The sequence below is a fragment of the Drosophila hydei genome, unplaced genomic scaffold (genome assembly GCF_003285905.1).
Source record: "Drosophila hydei strain 15085-1641.00,03,60 unplaced genomic scaffold, DhydRS2 tig00008114-arrow-pilon, whole genome shotgun sequence".
Taxonomy (NCBI): Eukaryota; Metazoa; Arthropoda; class Insecta; order Diptera; family Drosophilidae; genus Drosophila; species Drosophila hydei.
Genome location: NW_022045827.1, coordinates 1963423 through 1983377, shown reverse-complemented (window position 1 = coordinate 1983377; position 19955 = coordinate 1963423). Strand labels below are relative to the sequence as shown.

The 19955-nt window shown below is 34.0% G+C and overlaps 1 protein-coding gene across 1 annotated transcript; it reads right to left on the bottom strand.

Moving 5' to 3' along the window:
- Positions 1 to 2373: 2373 nt before the first annotated feature.
- LOC111599087 (calmodulin-lysine N-methyltransferase) lies at positions 2374 to 19582 on the bottom strand. Its single transcript, XM_023314623.2, has 2 exons — positions 19363 to 19582; positions 2374 to 4056 (listed from the first exon to the last, which is right to left on the bottom strand). Exon 2 carries the CDS (start codon positions 3951 to 3953, stop codon positions 2643 to 2645), a length of 1311 nt encoding a protein of 436 aa, XP_023170391.1. The 5' UTR covers positions 3954 to 4056; positions 19363 to 19582; the 3' UTR covers positions 2374 to 2642.
- Between the last annotated feature and the right edge of the window lie 373 nt (positions 19583 to 19955).

Genomic DNA, 19955 nt, shown 5'->3' with positions numbered 1-19955 from the left:
TAATTTACTAAACCTATTTTAAAAAATTTTTTTTTTAAATTTTCTTGAGCAAGTTGCTTGGAATAAGTTGAATTAAATTTGTGCAGATATTTGATAGATGCCCGCTAAACTCTATAAAAAATTTCTATAAATTTTTTATTTTACTTTGAATATAAAATGTGATTAACTTCAACCTTTTTGTGGAATATAGTGAACATTTGGTACTTACTTTTTGAAGCCAATCAATAGAAACTATTTGTATGAGCCCATGAATATACCATTTTAATATAACAAAAATTTTTGGAATTAAGTTTTTTTAAGTATTTTTTAAAGTATTATTATTAAGTATTTCTTTTCATTCCTTCCGCATTACAATCCTTTTAAGTTTCAGGGATAGCTGCTGCTGGAATCGATCCAATTTGACAAATAATGTGATGTCATATATTGCGCCTTGTGTCAAGCATTAATAAAAATTTATGACTTCATGTCTGGAATGACAATGCATAGTGGAGCTATCTAGGAGTCCATAAAGTTATGCAACTAAAAATGCATCGTTATGAGATGTAAACTACAATTTGAATAACTTTTCAATTATTTTTCATTCAAGTTTTATTTTTTCCACTTACTCAAAACTTATTTTCTTTTAAATTTATAGAAAACAATATCATACTTCACTTGCTTAATATTACTCTAAACGCTTCTTAGTTAATAATAGAAAACATATCCCTGCCGCTTCATAAAAAATGCAATAAAAACTCCATATGCTCAATCAATAACTGACAATCTACTCAATCAAGCTCATATACTAAGGGATATGTATAAATATTTCACATAGTGTCACAGCAAAACGATATGGATAGGGAAAACAATCAAATGCTCAAATAACACGGAACCCAACAGCAATGCTGACGTCGTTCTGTATGTCCTGCGGCCATGGTCTTTGGTCCTGTCACAGTTGCTGGCACAATTAAAGTAATTACCTAGCCGCTGCCGCTGGCGCTATAAAAATCGCTAATTCCCTTTAATAAACGACTGCCGATAATTATCATTGACATCACTTTGTGCACTCAAAGGGATATACATGGCAAGGAAGGCGCGTCTCATTGGACAGGGGGCGTGGCATACTTACCATTTCACATTCATTAGTTGACATAGAGGGAAGAAGAAGACACGTGTGAGTGTATGGCATTTGATACTGTATTTGTATTTAGTTCATCATCATCATTGTGATCATTATCGTAGTCATTCATCATATAACGATTAACACATGCTCTATAATTACATAAACTAATTTTAATTAACTATTAATTAATTGGTCGAGCGCTGGCAACGTTTACTTTTGCTATATAGTATATATAGTACACATATGTATATATATCTATATATATATATATATATATATATATATATATATATATATATATAAGTATCTTTATAATTTCGTATTTTGTTTTAAGTTTAAGGAAATTTTGTGGTTCTCTTCACGTTGTATTTAACAAAAACAGCCTAAGGCCTTAAATTATATTTAAATAATACTTGTGTGTCTAGCTGTGTGAGTGTGTGTGTCTGTGTGTGTTTGTTGCTAACCATATATGATTCAACTATAATATAGAGTATTTGTGTTTGTGGAATAACCGCAAATTAAATTTACATATCAAAGGAATTTTGCTAATAAGAATCTAACAGTGCTTTAGCTAGATTAAGGTTTACATTCGGTTGGTTCTTCAAACAGAAATGAGTTGTTTCATCATTTTTTATAGAGTTGCACAAATATTAGAAAATTGTTTTAGTTTTATATATTCCAATTATTAAAAATTTTTTTAAGTTACAGAATTTCTAAAATTAAACTTAAAAGAAAAATATATGTTTTTGGAATAGTATTTCATTAATAATTAAAAACTTATATATAAAAAAATGATTCATTTAAATAAAAATAATTTAAAAAAGTCAAGTAAAAAAAATAGTTGTGAATAATGATAATTACAAAAAAATTAATATAGAAAAAAATCTGAAATCATGTATTTTTTTTAATTTGTTGAAGTTTAATGAAAATTTTAATATATTTTTACTTTAAAAATTAAAATTTATAGTTGGGTTTTCTTTTACTAAAAGTTTAGAAAGCAACAGAAATTATAATTATAATTTCTATTATTTGTATATTTAATTTTTTTTAACAGTTCAATTATTCTTATTATTTCTTTTTCTTTATCATTTTTAATATATTTAATAATAAAAAATACCTTGAACCTTAAAAACACATGTTAAAAATATTAGGAAATACTAAAGATTCAATTTTTTCTTTGTAATTCAGCATAAAGTTAGAAACAGATTGTTTTCTTAAAAAACTAAATTTAAAAAATTTCATTGAAAATTATATTTTTTAATGTTTTTCTGGGACCAACCTTAACAAAATTTTACAATTTTTGCATTTAACGTGCCTTTTTTTTTGCATTGTGGGAGGAATAGTTTTCATAGGCCTATCGATACCTCTTTGTGGTGTTTTTTGTGTTTTTTAAATTTATTTTAACATTTATTTAAAAATTGTTTGTTTTAGGTGTAAACTGGAATTTGTTTGCTATAAACTAAACCATTAACTAAGCTTTAATTGAACCTACTTAGGCAGCTGCAACCAGTCGGCCGTACGCTAGTTCGCGCGCTCATCTCTAGCTATGTGATTTGCAGAGACGCAGTAGGAGTGGATAGTGCAGATCCTCGTCGTAGAGGGCCGAGTCAGCCTTGAGCTGGAGATGCCGCTGCCAGATGGTCTCGTTGTAGCGCGTGGCAAGGTCAACGCGAAAGCCACGCGCCACACACTCATCCCGGAACACATTCAGCGTGCGACCGCGACGGGGTGCCATGATGAGTGCCACGCCCTGGGGCGCCAAATAATACCATATGGTATCGACCAGCGCCGATCTGGCCTCATCGAAGAATAGACAGTCCGCGCATAATATGAACTCAAATTTCGCTTGCTCTGCCGCCGCACGCGCTGTTGCCTCCTGCCACTTGAGCACGGAGCATTTGGTATAGCAGCTCAGCTCGTTCAGGCAAACTGTTTTCCGCACATTCTCCACGCTTACCTCATTCCCGTCCGTCAGATGCACCGCATAGGGCTTAGCATACTTGGCCAGCATCAAACCCGCCAACGAGGTGAAGCCACCGCCCAGCTCCAATATCCACTTGCCACGATACGCACCCAGATCCGACAATACAAGCGCCGTGAGCGCCTCCTCCGATGGCCAGACGCAGATGTTGCCCGTATTGTTGAAGCCCATCAGATCGTTGGCGGTCAGCTGACGTTCCATGTGATGTATATTTACAGAGTATTCGATATCGTTGTGCAGCTGCATGCGATACTTGTACCAATTCTCCGTTTTGCCCAAGCACTTGAGGCTCACATGATCCTCGAAGCTGTCTTGGCGCAGCAGATCGAAGCTCTTAAAGCGTCGCACAGATGCCGTTTGCTCCTCGCTAAACTCATCGCTGGACGAGCTGACCGTCTCCTCCGAGTCCTTGCGCAACACTTTGGCCAGGATACGCCAACGCTTTTGCGCCGTATTCTGCAAATTGGGCGTAGCTGGCGGCGTGGGCGGCATAAAGCCGTTGGCAACACCCAAGCAGGATTTGCCAGTTACAATATCTTCGACCTCCAGCTCGACGCTGGGGCTGCCAGCTGTACTCTGGCTCTCGGCTGGCATCTCTACGTTATTATCCAGATCTAAGTTGACCTTACTCTGCTTGCTGCTGATAGTTGATGTCTGTTCCATTAGCGCATGGTGCTGTTGCTCCTTAAGCGTATTAAGCGTATTATCAATATCGTATTGCAGCATCTGCGATATGGTCGCAATACGTTTTGGAGTTGCCACAGCCGCAACAGCTACGTTTATCCTAGTTTGCTTACTATTCAGCTGCTCCGAATTATTGTTTAGTTTAGTTTTTTTATTTGATTTTTTTTGTACTAAGGTAGTTGACATTTTTTCAGGTTAAGTTGCTCTCTCTTTAACTCTCTCTCTCTCTCTTTCTCTCTCTCGCTCTTTCTCGCTTTGACAGTTTCCAGCTGAGCTACTGCATGTTGTGCTAAAAAGAGAAATGAAAGAAAATTAATATATATAAATCTGCAAAAATAGTAAACTATATATATAGCGACAGAGATTTGTGTTGCGGCAGCTGTGGTAACTTTTGGTGGTGTTAACTTTTCAAATTAACCGCCAACAACTTTTGCCTTTTCGACTTGCTTCAAGTCGTTTGCCCCATTATTTTGCAATTATAAATTTTTAATAGCTTTGCCAATGTAAATTCTATGTCCATAAACGACGCAAAAAGCAACAATAAATCTTCAGATAATCTGTTAGGCGTCTACAAGAAGAAGAAGCCGAAAGAAAGGAAAATAAAACGTTTTCCACATTTTTCATCTGCAGACATTTGAATACTTTAGCTGAGGCATTTCTTGAGATACAAATAAAGTAAAAAGAATTCCATTCATTTAATAAAAGCTTATTAAAATATGGCAAAAAGAAATGTGTATAAAAATTGTATTTAATTTTCCATGCAGATGATAAATACGTTAACTAATGCATTTCATATGTATATGTATTTCTATACTCGTTCAGCAAGTGAAAAGAGTAAATTGGCTTTGTGCAATGTCAGCCTACTGAGAATGAGTTCAGTCAGCGTCGATAAGATATATTAAAAAAAAAACAAATATTGAAAAAAACATTTATAATTTTTTAAATCAAATAATTAAATAAATGTTTAAGAAGTATTTTCATTCATAAAAAAATTATTATACATATTTTTTTTTTTCAGTTTTCCAGTTTCCAACAAAGTTTAAATAAATAAAGATAGGATAATTTAATAGTTAATAATAATTTAATTTAATAATAAATATTTATAAGACATAATTAAATTTCTATTTCATTATTACAAAAATTAACTTTATTTAATAGTGAAACAGCTTTTTCGAATATTTTCATAATTAACAAACATTACTCAGAATTTAAAAAAAATAACAAGAAATATTTTTAAAAATTCTTCGACAAAGTAGCATAGCTAAAATATATATATTTATATATATGCTGTAGGTTTGTTGCTTTAATGCTCATTTCAATATATATAAAACGTCTATTTGTTTTCATTTATTGGATAATAAACACCTTAGCTAGACACCTAGACACCAATTGCTTAGTTAGTGTATACGCATAACTAGGTCGAAAATTACTTTGTTTATTGCCTTTTAAAAATTCCAACGAGAGCTAAAAATTGTATTTTGCATATATATAAAACATGTACTAAAGCAGTCCATGCATAATATATATATATATATGTCTATATATATATCTATAGATATTTATGCCAATTTTGGCAACATTTTACGCTGTTGTTGGTCATCGAAATTCATCAAAAATATTAAGAAATTTTACAGCTAACAAAATTTTAATTGTGCTGACGCGGACAGCAAAACAAAATAAATACAAATACACATATACCTACAGACATACAAATATATAAACGTTTGACTGGTAGGTGGAGAGAGCTATGGGGCATTGGCAACAACAACAGCACAAACATATGGAGCCTCTGTGCGATAAGAAGACGTACAATTCTGATTAAAGCGCGGGTGGTTGGCTGTGGGTGGCAGACCTGGCTGACCCACGACACCTGCTCGTCTCTGGATAATTCGGAATCAAAGTCAGCGCAATTAAAATTCAGACAAATCACGGCTAGTGTGTGGGTGAGGTGTGTGTGTGTATGTGTGGGAGAGAATATATGTGGAATGTGCTATTATGTTATTATGCCGAGCAGGCATTTAAAACGGATGCTGAAGGTGGAACAGGCTCTGTGTGTGTGCAAAAGACAGATAGACAGAGAGAGAGAGAGAGAGAGAGAGAGCGAGTGAGTGAGTGAGAGAGAGAGAGAGAGTGATTGTGTCTGCGTGTGGCTTCATTCATCATTTTGCCATTTGAAAGCACCGACGGAAGCCGATGCCAAAGGCTATGGCAACACTTAATTGGCGTGAATGCCTTCAGGACTTTAATTTACTTATTTAACTACAATAATTTTTTGTTTTAAACAACAACATTTATTTTTATTCGTATTTTGGTTTTGCTTTTAAGTTAGCGCAAATCAACGAGCAGAGGTGGAGCTTAGATAAAACATTGAATATGATAAGCGGAGCTCTTTACGTTTACCTTTTGGCTTATCACAGAGCACGCGCAAATGTGATAAAAAACAGTGCTTGAATTGTAAATTATATTTTACATATTACGCATACGCCGTGTTGCTAAGGCTGCTATAGAAGGAACCGTGCTACCTGGAGAGTACTTGACACTGCTTAAATGGGCTCAACTTTAATTAGTTATATCTTTAATAACTAAAATACCTAAGGCATTTTAAGTAAATTAAATTACACACAAAAACAGTTATACACGAGAACTGTTATACACACAAACTGATATACATGAAAAAGTTTTGATACATAAGCTGTTATATACAAACAATATATATATAAAACATTTGATATAAAAAACTGTTATACACACAAACTGTTATAAACGAAAGCTGCTACACAAAGTTTACCAAAACTATAAGATACAAAAACTTTTGAAGCAGCAACGATTATAAGCAAAAACTATTATACACAAAAACTGTTATACATAAAAAATATACAAAACTGCAAGTGTTATACACAAACACTGTAAAGTACAAATAAACCTAAATATAAAATTATCAGACAAACAACTGTTATACACTGGTCAAAAATGTACTACGGATAGCTGAAATTCAAGCCAAATAGAACTTTGAAAACAAGTTGAAAAACTTTTATACATAACTTAACAGATCACAGTTTAAAAAGTATTAAAGCAATTCAATTCAACTTTGGAATGTCAAATAAAGGTTAAAAGACAACATTAAATTTTCAGCTATTTCAATAATTCATGCTCCAGCTCCAACAATGATGGCCAACAACAAAGTCAGACAATGCCAACTAAATTCAATTTGATAAGACGCGCACTTGATCAAACATTAATAACTTTGAAGCACTCCGCAATCCACTCTAGCGACGAACTGAAAAGTTTTTGGAAACTTGTTTAATGCGCAGCCGAAAATGTTGATTTGCATATTTGAAAACATGAATATTGAGCAGTTGGACGGTAAAGTTATTTTGGAATCCCGAAACTTGTAAGTTCGAACTATACCAGTGTACGGGGCACTGGGTCGGAGGGTGCCTGGCAAACAAGTTAAGTCCTTGAGTAAACTTTAAATGATGGCTAAGAGCACAAAAGTGCAATTAAACCGAAAAATCGTTTCAATGTTTGCATAATGCGCCGGCTAACCAGGATATGCCAACTGATCCTGGCTGCCAGCCAAGCAACACCTGCTGAAGCCTAGCGGCCAATAAAGACGCCTAAAAGTATACATTAAGTAAATTTGCAAGTACAATGAGATGGATGGAGCACCAAAAGGAGGCGTGGCTGATTGTAATTTAAAGTTTTCTTCGCGTGCGAATTCGGCGCGTTCATTTCAATTCCACGAGCCACCGGCAAGTGCCAAGTGGCAAGTGGCAACTGTGACGAAAAAAAAAAACGAAAATTGAGGGCCAAAGAACAAAGCGAAAAGGTTCTCCCCACACACACGCACAACCCAATCCCGATGTGACGTGCGTAGCGGCGAACGAAACGTGGGCAGAAGTTTGCCCCCCCTTCCTATGTTACGCCCCCTTCTCCGAGCATCTTCCCAGCTGCGCTGCTTCTTTTCATTTGCTGTTCCGTGTCAACGATGCCACAGCACGCAAACTTATATGTCTCACACACGCACACTCTCACAATGACACACACACCCAATATGTTATCTACATCTGTGTGTGTGTAGACACTCAGCGAAATAGTCAACTAATTTGTATAAAAATAAAACAGAAACATAATAATAATATTGAAAATAATATTAATAATAATAATATAAAATAATAAAATAATATTAATAATAATAATATAATAATAATCAAATAATATAAAAAAATATTGAAAAAAAATGTTTGTATAAAAAAAAAATTTTAATAAATCATTTCTAAAAATGTGATATAAAAAAATATAAAAAATTTAATTTTCATTTTTTAATATAAGAAACAATTAAAAAACATATATAAAATTTGCATGTAGATATATAATAATTACTGTTATTTTGAAAACAATATTTTAGAAATAAAAAAATTTTAAGATACTAAATACATTTTGTTTGAAATTTTAAAATAGAAAATGTTGTAAATTTGTTTTATATTTTTGTACACAAAAATTTATTGTTTAATTTTTTTTTTTTGTTTATTTCTAACGAATACGGAGCTCAGATACTCTCACTTTTGATGCAATTTTATAATTAGATTCATAATGTGTGTATATATTTCTGTCAGTGTACTTGTCTCTTATGTGCATATGCTTCGCTCATTGCTCGCATAAACTCTTACAATTCATTATTTATTACTTTCACTGTCATGAAATTTGTTCAGCTTTTTGGATTTTATTTTTTTTTTCGGTAGCCAACCTTGAAGTCATCAACGACAAGACACACGCACATACGGACACACACACACTCTCAATCTAATGTATACGTTATGTTATAGATAAAGTCTGTGAATCTGACTATAAAGGGTTTTGTTAACGGCGCTAAGCAAATAATAAAATCTAACTTAATTATGAGCAGACAGCAATTTTTATCAAATCGAATTTTATATACACTGCCAATGAGAGTATGGTAAATTAATTTCAATTGTTAATAAATTAACATTTGAAGAATATATTTCCAGAGAAATTATTTTGAAGAGAGATTGAAATATATGAAGATTATAATAGATTAGCTTTTAATTTATCCTTTCCAGCTGACCTTTTCAGCTGACATTTAAAATGCTTGAAGCATACTGAAAATGAATAACAAAAATAAAAACTAAAAATACTTAACATTTATAATCAATAATAAAAATAACACATTTATAATAACAACCAAAAATGAATCAAGATAATATCTGTGCACCCCCTCAAAATCTGTAAATAATTCACGTAAAAAAATAAAAAATCCCGCAATAATAAATAAATCGTTTCACTTTCAAATTGCAGACAGATCAAAGAGAAATACTTGCAAATGTATTAAAAATGACCCAACTGCTGCCTATGAAATGATAGAGCATATTTATAAAGCATAGAGGAGATGTAGAACTTTATCGGCCTACGCGGCGTATGCGCAATCTTAAAAACAAATGAATGTGCGCTCGATTAAAATTTTGTTCTTGCGTCTTAAACTTTTATTAGCGCCCATAATGCCCATCGATTTATGAGCAACTGGCTGTCTGTCTAGCTGTCCTGGCTGTCTATCTGTTTTCGCTATACCTCCCCAAAAAAAAGAAGAAAATCTTCGTGCGGCTGTGTGCGTGTGTGTGTTTGTTTCGCTGGCGATTTGTTTACTGTTTACTAAACATTAACGCAGATTTACAGTCGTAAGCTGATGCGAATCGAACTTTTGCGCGGCTGCAGTCAGGCATTTATTTATCTTTATATATACCTCTATATCTTTGTATATCTTTATATATATATATATATATATATATATGCATTCATGCATTTGCATATGTGCAACAGCTCATCTCTTATTGAAATCTGTGTGCAAAGAGTCCTCGAGCCATTGCAAGCGACGTGCATATTAATTCAGTACGAACAAAAAAATGTATTTTTCAATTTCATATTTCTCTCTTCTTCTGCTTTATTTTTATGCCCCACTTGATGCATTCAAGTTGCTGGTGGGAATTGCCTCGAGAGCTTTGCGTTGCCTTAATAAAATATTAATTAAATTATTTACATAAGCTATGTACAGCGGAAGTGCCTGGCCGAGTGTCAGCTACGTTTTTATTGCCTGCCATTCAAAGTCGTCCAAGACGCTATGGGCGTGCTGGGCGTGGCGCACATATCTGCAGCAGTGTGAGGCAGACACGTGTGCTTGATTTTGGATAGCTCTCCCTCTACTACTCCCTCTTCCTCTTCCACTTGCTCTTTCCAAGCTAGTCGCAGTTCACGCTGACATTCAGCGGAAAGTTCAAGGAGCTCTGCATTTGTTGCAAGTCTCCTCTTTGGATGAGTTGGCAATTTACCTATGTGTGTGGCCGCGAGTGTCACTGCCATATCAAACAATAGTTATCTATACAAATTTTTCTCTTATTGATTTATTGTATATTTGTTTGACATTTGCGCCTGCAGCAATAAATTGTCTCTTCATATTTTTTTTTTGCCTTTTTTAATTTTGGGATTTTCGCATTTCGTATTTAGGACACAATTTAAGCCACGCGCCGCTTAAAAATATAATTTACATTTTTGATGTCATCAGAACATGCGGCTCCTGCTCCGCTGTCTATCTGTGCTAAGTGCTTTCCAGACACTTTTTAATACCCTGCACAGCTACGTAAAGATAAAATAAATAAGCATTTTGATTGCGATTTTTGTGAGTCAGATTTTTTTATATATATAAAAAAATTTTAAAATGAAAAAATTTATTTAAAATTTTTGTAAATAAATGTACGTAAATTGTATTCATAGAGCAGCTCAAATTCGACCATAGCCGATTCAAATGCATAGGGCAAATATGTAAAACATTTCAGTGGAAATGGCTTAAAGTCGCCAAAACTGGGCGTTATGGGCGTGGCGCTAGAAACAGTGATTATCTAAGGCTGCTAACCTACAATGCGTAAACTGAAAGCGAGAATTCACGTAGCGCCAAAATATGTGAAACCAGCGAACAGCTTGACCTTTTGACAGCGCGGCTACAAAGAGATTCTATGACACAGATAGACACACATACATAAGTATTTGTGTGTGTATTTGCACTTTGAGTAAGTCGAGGTTGCCGCTAAAGGCATTTGTAAAAGTCATTGCCGCCTTCTTCATCACTGAAGCTGACAAAAATTTGTTTGTTGGCAGGCGCCATAATTTCAAAATAAACTCAATTTTGGAGCCAAGCAGGGAGGGTATAGCAAACAGAGAGCCGGAGAGAGAGTGGTGAGGGGTTGTGTGTGAGGAGCCAACAGCATCGTTAGCGCCAACATTAACATAAACATCAAAAACAGACGACAACCAAACAAACTAAGCAGAAAAATTGGAAAATTTTCTACGATAATCCACTTAGCTGGGAAATGCCACGTGCTGAGCCAATTAGTTGGCCAATTCGTACATATTTTTTGGCATTAATTTAATAAATAAATAAATACAGAGTAATACATAATATTGAGCCAAAGCAAAAAAAAAAAAAAAAACAGAAGCAAATGCGCTGATGTTGTTGCAAACAAATAAATAGAGACATAAATAAACAAGCAGGCAAATTGTTTGCGCTATAAACACACACATACACACACACATACACACTGGTACACATATATATATATATATATTCCTGTTACTCGACAACATTTCCATAGCTACATGAAATCCCCTTAGAGTCAGTTACAGGCTACCAGTGCCTGTGCTCTGGGCTTTGGACTGTCCTTTGACAAGGCAACGGTTAAGGTAACGGGGCAACATGGGCCATGCTACATGGTGCACACTACATGGACACAATGTCAGTCTATAAATAGTCAACACTGTCGTGGGTGGGCAGATCACTGCCTGAGGTGCAGCTGACAGCAACAGCAGGAATAGTAGCAGCTCGAAGCGAGTAGCTGGAAGGCAGTCGGAGCAGCAGCATCAGCAGCCGACAACAAGCAACTGACAGAAGCGACGTGTCTCGATGTCATCGTCTAGTTCTGGTTAAAGGTTTCCAGGCTGCCAGTTGCCGGTTGCCAGTGACAATGTTGGATTTTCAAGACACTGAAAGAAAATACTTAAAGCAAATGATAAAAGAAAAAAATTAAGAAAAAGCAAAAATAAAAACATATATTGAGAAGAAGAAAATAAGACAAGAACAAGATAGCTAAATATCGATATTTATCGATTGCTATATAATCGATATTTATAGCTTACTAGCTAATATAGAACGTCAGTAGAACATTTATGTTTGCGCATATATAATAAGCCATTAGAGTCCAGTAGATAATTATCGATTTAACAGTAAGTAATAAGTTAAGAAGAATTATGAATTTACATCGATATTTATCGATGCCAGCTTTAAAATCAATGAAATCAATGTCTTCTGTGTAGGTCATAAGCAAATATGTATTTCAAAATATGCTTTTATGATGAAATCGATATATATCGATTTTTAAAATCCATAATGTTGATTTTACATATGTGCACAATACAACATTTTATTTATTTTCTCTCAGTGTACTGTCACATTTATGGATAGAGTGGCATGAGTGAGTACCACAACTGCTGCTGCTGCTGTTTCTGCTGCTGCTTACTGACGCTGTTGCGTGCCACGTAAGTGCTCCTTTGGCGCGTAGTGAGCAGGGGTTGAGCTGGGGGTTGAGCGGGTTTGGGTTGCGTGGTGGTGTGGGGTCTTAGAGCTGCCAGGGATGCTTAAATGCTTTCATCACTCAGCTGGAAAGCCTGGCACGCTTCAGCACTCGCACGCACAACAAGTTAGTTGCCTTCCCAACAAAGAAGAAGAAGCATAGGAACAGTTATCTGGAGCACCGACGGCGACTGGGTCAGCTGGCTGAGTAAACATCATTCACAATGTGGGAGGCATAAAAGAGCCAGCAACGGCTGTTCTCAATTGACCTTTACAGCCCATAAGACGTTACCTTTGCAAGAAACTGGTTTAAGGTCCATGCCATATGGACAGCTGGGCAAATCGGCTCCACATGATTGATAGCTTGAGTGTATGAGATTCAGAGACTGAGCTCAATATTTGCGACAGTTTTGTTGGCCATCCGAGTGGCTCGTTGGCATGTTTATTGACTGTGCATGAACTGTGAGTGGCCGTTGCCAAAGCTCCACAAGTCTTTGACACAATTATTCCCAAAGACCCCTTGTTTAGACATTGCAAGGTGGGCGTGGCCTGCTAAAAAGCTGGAGCGAGTGATAACTGTGTGACAAATTGTGCGTATCCTGGCAATCTATTTGAATTGCAACATAATCGTTAAAGTTAAGTGGGCCTGCTCATAATATGCTTGTAAAAACATTAGAACAATGGCTAAAGCTTAAGTTTAAGTGGGGATGTAGATTTAAGAAAATGTTTGCCAAGGCAAATGCTAAGTATTTTAGACACGTTTTTACATTTAGATAAAAGAAAAATTTGTAATTATAGAACTTTTTATATTTATATATATATTATATATAATAATAATACTCTTAGAGAATACAAAATGTATTTCTGAAATTAATCTTTATTTTTACTTCAACTATGGACATTTTCTTTGGTTTCGATATCGATTGTAGAATTATCGATCAGTCATATTCTCCCCTAAAATTGATTTATTTTTTCACTTTTGTAGCTTTACTTTCTTATTTAGTTTCGTTCTCGGTGATTTCTAGGCATGACATTGAAAAATTGTTGATAATATTTTTTATTTTAATGTATATTATTAAATTGAAATTGATAAAATTTATTTCTAAAATTAAATTATTAAATATTTATTTTTATTGAACTTTACACACAATTGTTAAGTTTCGATGTCATTATAAATAATTATCGATTTTTTATAGACTTTCAATAAATCTTTATTAATTTATAAATTTCTCAAGCTTTACTTTCTAATCCTCAAACTTAAATCCTTTAGAGCTCATACATATTTCAGTTTAGGGCAAACAAATATTATTCGTTTCAGTCTTGATTTTCAATTCCCATTCGAGCTTAAGTTTCTTCCATTTCAACTAGCAAAGCAATCAGTAACTAGATAACAAATCCAAGGGAAATACTACATATTTAAACCATAAATCTATTCAGCTTAAAAACGAGTTGTATATAATAGAAAAAAGTCGTAGCTATGCAGTTTTTACCCTTCATCGTAAATCAAATTACAATTCGAAGTTGCATTCACTTTGGTTATCTATTTGATTACACAATTTCATTTGCCAATTTCTACACCCACGCATATATGCATATATATATATCTGAATTTCAATTAAAAAATTGTTGTGTTTTCTAAAAAAAAAAAAACAAAACAAATAACAACAAAGGGGCTTAAAAATATGAAAACCATTTAGCAAATGTGCTTGGCTGTGCATTTAAGCCCTACCATAGGCAAAGACAACAGAAATAAAGCAACATTTATTTTCCTAATGAACTTTGACACGTGTGCGCGGGTGGCCTGGGGTCGAGGCGGTGGTCAATTGAATAAGGCATGGGAAGAAAGCGTAGGAAAAAAAGAATCCAGTTCGCGTGTTTCTGTCACTGGTCGAGAGCTGAGCAGGGAAAATGTGAAAAGTGCATGTGCAGAAACGGCAACAACAACAGCAACAACAGCAGCAATAGCAAAGCAAAGCAACAAAAACCAAATGCTACAATGAATGAAAAATCAGTTTGGCGCATGCAATTTTGAAAGTGCCCTCGGCGGGCTAACTGACTAAATGACTGCATGACTAGCAGCATGACTGCTTGACTGCTTGACTGACAAGCCAAGCACTAGCAGCAACAACAACAACAACAACAACGGCCAGAACTAACTGTTGGGCAAATGCCGCTTATCAGAAAATCGCTGCAACTGCAACGAAAAATATGTTTTGAAATGCACCAATATATTCGACTTGAATATACACTACAAACTAGGTATGGATAAGTCAACGATTATTTGTTTAATCGATATATGTTTTTATTAATTGCTAATACTATCGATAACTTTGTGATATTGTCGAATGTTTTCGAGTGCCAAAACAACTTGACAAGGACGACAAGTTAATTAATAGATGGTTTTATTGATAGGCATTGTTGAATTTATTTATCGATAACAACGATAATTCAGATAAATGATGACATGAGTTAAACTGTCAATATTATTAATTTTGTTTTTGTTTGTGGGAATGAAGGCAATCAGAGGCATTACATCAATATGATTTAGACGTAGATCTCGATAGATTCTGTTCCAACTTTAAATAGATTTAAAGGAGCAAATGTGTACAAAATATAAAATTTACAACTAAATACAAAATCCAAATATAAAATCTACAACAAACAGTTAAAAAATCAGTTAAAAAATCAGCTCTACTCAGTTTACCATTGCCCAAAGAGGCATCAAAAATACAAAGTTGATTATGAAAAGTCTTGCATTGAGTCTGATCTACTATTATTATTATTTCTATAAGTAGTAGTAGCAGCTAGTTCTTATCTGCTGGTCGTCAGCATTGTCTATGCGTGTGTGTGTTTGTGGGGGTAGACAAAGGCTTGCATATTTTTTAGCTGACGCAGCGTATACGTAATGCACTCAATCGCCAACGCATATTACGTATACGCCGCATCAGACAAAAGTTGAGCTCAGATAGTTGCCTACATTATGCAAACTTGGCAATAAAAATTCAATTAAGTTACAAGGACACAATGTCAAGTGGCAGGGCTCGATAAATAAAAAAATAATAAAAACAAAAGAAAACACAGCACGGCAACAAAATTGTGACATGCTGCGCAGTCGTTTTGACTTTGATGCACGTTTTAATTATAATTTTGACGCCAACTGTTTAAACACGAACATACACAGCGATAACACATGGCATCTGTGTGTGTTGTGTGTGTGTGTTGTGTATTTTGCTTGCTGTTGCTTTTGTATAGCTTGCACTAATTGTTTCGGACAGGGCCGCATAGAAAATGCTGAGCCGACCAACATTTCGACTACTAGTTGAGAAAGTTGAAAAGCATAAGAGGAAAGAGAGAAAGTGAGAGATGGAGGCACATAGAGAGAGAGAGAGAGAGAGATACAGAGGTAGTGTATGAGAAGAAGGTCTACATTTGGCTCAAGCTTAATTGAGGCAACAGCCAGCACAAAGGACAATAGCCGGGACTAGCCGCAAACACACACACACAATCGCACACACACACATACACGCACACTGAAGCACAGTCACACATACTCACATTAATGCCACATATGGTCAACATAAGTCACAAAACCAAAACGTGCAGCCCACATGCCACATAGATCGCCACTGTGCACTTGGCAAAAAAAAAATAATAATATATAAATTTATGTTTTATGCGAAATTAAAAATAATAAATTTTCTGAATATTTTGAATATTTCAATCTGGTCTTTAAGGAATCTATATGCTATAAACTTTATTTACTTTTATTGATTTAATGATTCATTTATATATTTATTATTTATTTACATTTTCAGCAAGAATATGTTTCGAAAACGAATTTAAATTTATTTAAATCTGCATTTCATATATAAAACTGATTTTCATATTGATTTTATGATTTTTACTATTATATTGATATTTAATTTTAAATTTTTAAGGGTTGATTATTTTTATGTTTAGGTTTTTTGGTTTTTAATTTTTATTATGAAATTTTAATTTATTTATACATTAATTTAAAAATTATTTATGTTTTCCTATTTTACTTACTTATACATTTATTTAAATACTTCTTTACTTATTTATTTGTTTGTTTATTTTTATATTTATTTATTTATACAACGATTAAATTTGCAGTTTGACATAACTAGAGTATTCTCAAACATCCTAATAAATTAGTTCATTTTCCTAAGCGAATTTTTGTCTCTTTCTTTTTATTACTTAAAGATTTATTAACGTTTTCTATAAAAATATATTCAAATTCTCAAATCCACTAATTAAGATACGCTAATGCGCAGCAACTCTAATGCTCAATTAGCATTGTTAAAGTCAAGCAGTTTAACAGCTTTTCACAAAGTGTAGTGAAAATCAACAGAGGCTCAACTTTTCACAGTGTCTCGAACGTGTGTGTGTGGGTGTGTGTGTATGTCTAAGTTTTCGCCTAAGCATTTCAATAGGGGGTGTTTGTTAGATTTATAGCCCTGAAGCTATAAGTTTGAGTGAATAAGGATGTCTATGTGCATGAGTGTGTGCGTGTGTGCAAGCTGTACTCAATTAATACACATCAGTGTGACATTAGTGCCATTTATTTGAGCAGGCTGGGGAAATAGAGTGGATCAAAGACACAGATATAAGATAAATGAGATAAACACGTGCATGGCGAATTTGTTTTTGCATTTGAATAACTGAGTGGATGCGGCAGGAGGGAGGAAACGAGGTGCCCGTATGTGAGGCCACTTGATGATGCATAATCGAGACACATTTGCGACACGCCCACCGCACATTTGCGGTATAGTCCATCAATAAAATGCACCGAAATTATCGGTGTCTATCCATCAAATCGTTAACTCAACTTTAAAGTGCATAGAAAATTTATGTGTTTCTCTCTTTTTAGTATGATAGTTACCAAAAAGAGAGAGAAAGAGAGAGAGGCAGAGAGAGAGAGGGAGAGTGCGAGCGAGTATATAGTGAAATGAGAAACAACCAAGCAGAAAATAAATTACAGCGACATTTGACTTTAATTTGGCCATAAAATGCGGCACAGCGTGCGCTGCAACCAGCGCCGAAAAACTGCGCGCACTAAAATAAATTAAACGCTAGCTAAACTTTATTTGCGATATAAATAAATAAATAAACGAACGTTCATATAAATCAAAATGAGATGAAAAAAAAAACAGACAGCTGAAAACTCTAACTGAAACAGAAACTGGCCAAAGAGTTGAACACAATTTGGCGAATGCCAGCAAATTGCTGAGCGTAAATCAAATGCAATTGAAGCATTTGCAATTGCCAGCAAATACCTCGCAATTAATTACTAATCAGAGTTGAACGGACATGAAACTGAAATTAATGATGCGCTCGAAATTTGCAATCAAAAGCATTTGATTGAAAATCGGATTTTTAACCGAAATTAGATAAAATATTTTGCTGCGGAGATATCGGATTTTTAAAAGCATTTAGATAATATATTTTGCTTCAAATAAATTATTTTCTTTATCTGTGTTACTATAAAATATGCTTATATATTTAATTTATTTTAATAAAAATAAATTATTTTCTTTATCTGTTTTGTGTATAAATTTCTCAGATGGCTGGTAAAGCTCAAAAATATTTTCTGAATAAGGCATTAAAATTTAATCTTCTTTGAAAACAAAAATATTTCATAGGTGCGCTTACTTAAAAATACTTATAAAAATATTAAAAATGTTTTCAAAATTTTTATATATTTCACATATTTTAATTAAAATTTGTTGAGTATATTTATATTAATTTAAACTTTCAAATATTATTATAATTTTAAATATTTAAATTAATTAATTAATATTATTTTTAAGTATTTAAGATATATTTATAATTTTTAATACTTAATAAAGTATTTATTTATTTACTTATTAAATAACACAACTCTTATTTAATTAAAAAAAAAATACGATATCTCCAAGAAAGAATCATAAGTATGCTAGCTATACTATATAAGCTAAAAGATTGCTAGATTAAAAATATATGAGTAAAATATTCAAGCGGTTTTAATCAACATTTTTGATTCAAGTGCTGCTGACAGATAAGTATCAAGGAAATCAATTGTCTTAGCTAAAATTTCATTATGAATTTCATATAGAATATATATCACTGATTTCATAAAATAATATACTATATAGTGAAATATATGTATTAAGGCTGTGTCTTAGCTTAACCTTCTCCTGCTCAAAAACTCTTAGCAATTAGTTTGTACTTATATTTCAAGCAAATCCCAAAAAATTTAAATTATAAATTGTTCAACATTTTAAGCACGCCTTAAGCTGCCAATTTGCAAACATCTCAATTATGCACTTTTATCGCTAGCTCTCCCTATGTTCGGTAAAAGTTTTGTCACCTCACACTGTTTTAGCAACGGCCCCGAGCACCAAGAATTTATGCATTTGAATATATATAGAGTGAAAGTACTGCTGTGACATTTTATAGTCAAACTGGAAATAAAGTTTTGAATTACAATTGGAAATTGTAACATTTTAAGCACATTTCAGGCAACTCAACTTGAACAATCGCGTTGACCTTTTGCAGTGCCAACTGTGCGACTTTCAGCTGTCAAACTGCATAGTTTGGCTGCTGCAGCAGCAGGAGCTTTGCCAATTGGTCCCTTGACCTGCTCTACTGCTGCTTGCTGAGTTCCTCTTCCACTGCCGAAAAAAAACAAACATCGAATATTTTACTTTAAATTGAAGTGACTTGAACAGAATAACTATGTCAAAAGTCTAAAGATTTAGATAAGTTTAATGAAGGCGCAACGAAATAAGTAAGTTTGGTTAAGATAACGCAACTTTATCGATGGCCGAGCTGTTTATGCTCGACTATAACAAAAGACTGCAGTTAATAGACACATAACGTGCTGCTGCTACAACAACAATCAGAAGAAGAAGAAGCACAAAAGTGTTTACAAATGAATTTTCATAACAATGTTTTTCTTACCATTCACAAAATAAATGAAATTAAATAAAAACTCATTGAGTCTGTGCGGCAATTGAGCTCAGCACGTAAAAAAACAAATTCTGATTGCGATATGTTTTGTTGTTGTTTTTGGCTAATTTCTATAAACTTATTTTTTTATGCTTTGGCTGTTTATGCGTTTTTAATGCGCGCAATTATTAGCACAATTTTCAGCTTTTTCTTTGTTTTTTTTTTGTTTTATTTCATTTCTCAATTGCACAAATGTGTTTTAAAAATACGCGTTTAAAAATGAATTTTTGAATTTTCATTCAGTTGATAATTATTTTGAAAATACACTCAAGCATTCACACACACACACGCACACACACGGGTCCGCACTCAAACAGAGCCGCTATGTTGTGAGGCGAGGCGCACGCGGCCAGCGACAACAACGAACTGAAAATTGTTTGTAACAGAAACGAGTGGCGAATCGTTTTTTGTTTTCAATATAGCCGCGGCCAACGTTGCGTATGAGCGACGGCAACAAACTGAATAAACGAAACGCTGCACACAGTGCGCACGATACGCTGGCAACATGTTCGATCGAACATGTTCGACGCTGGTTGCGTGGGTGC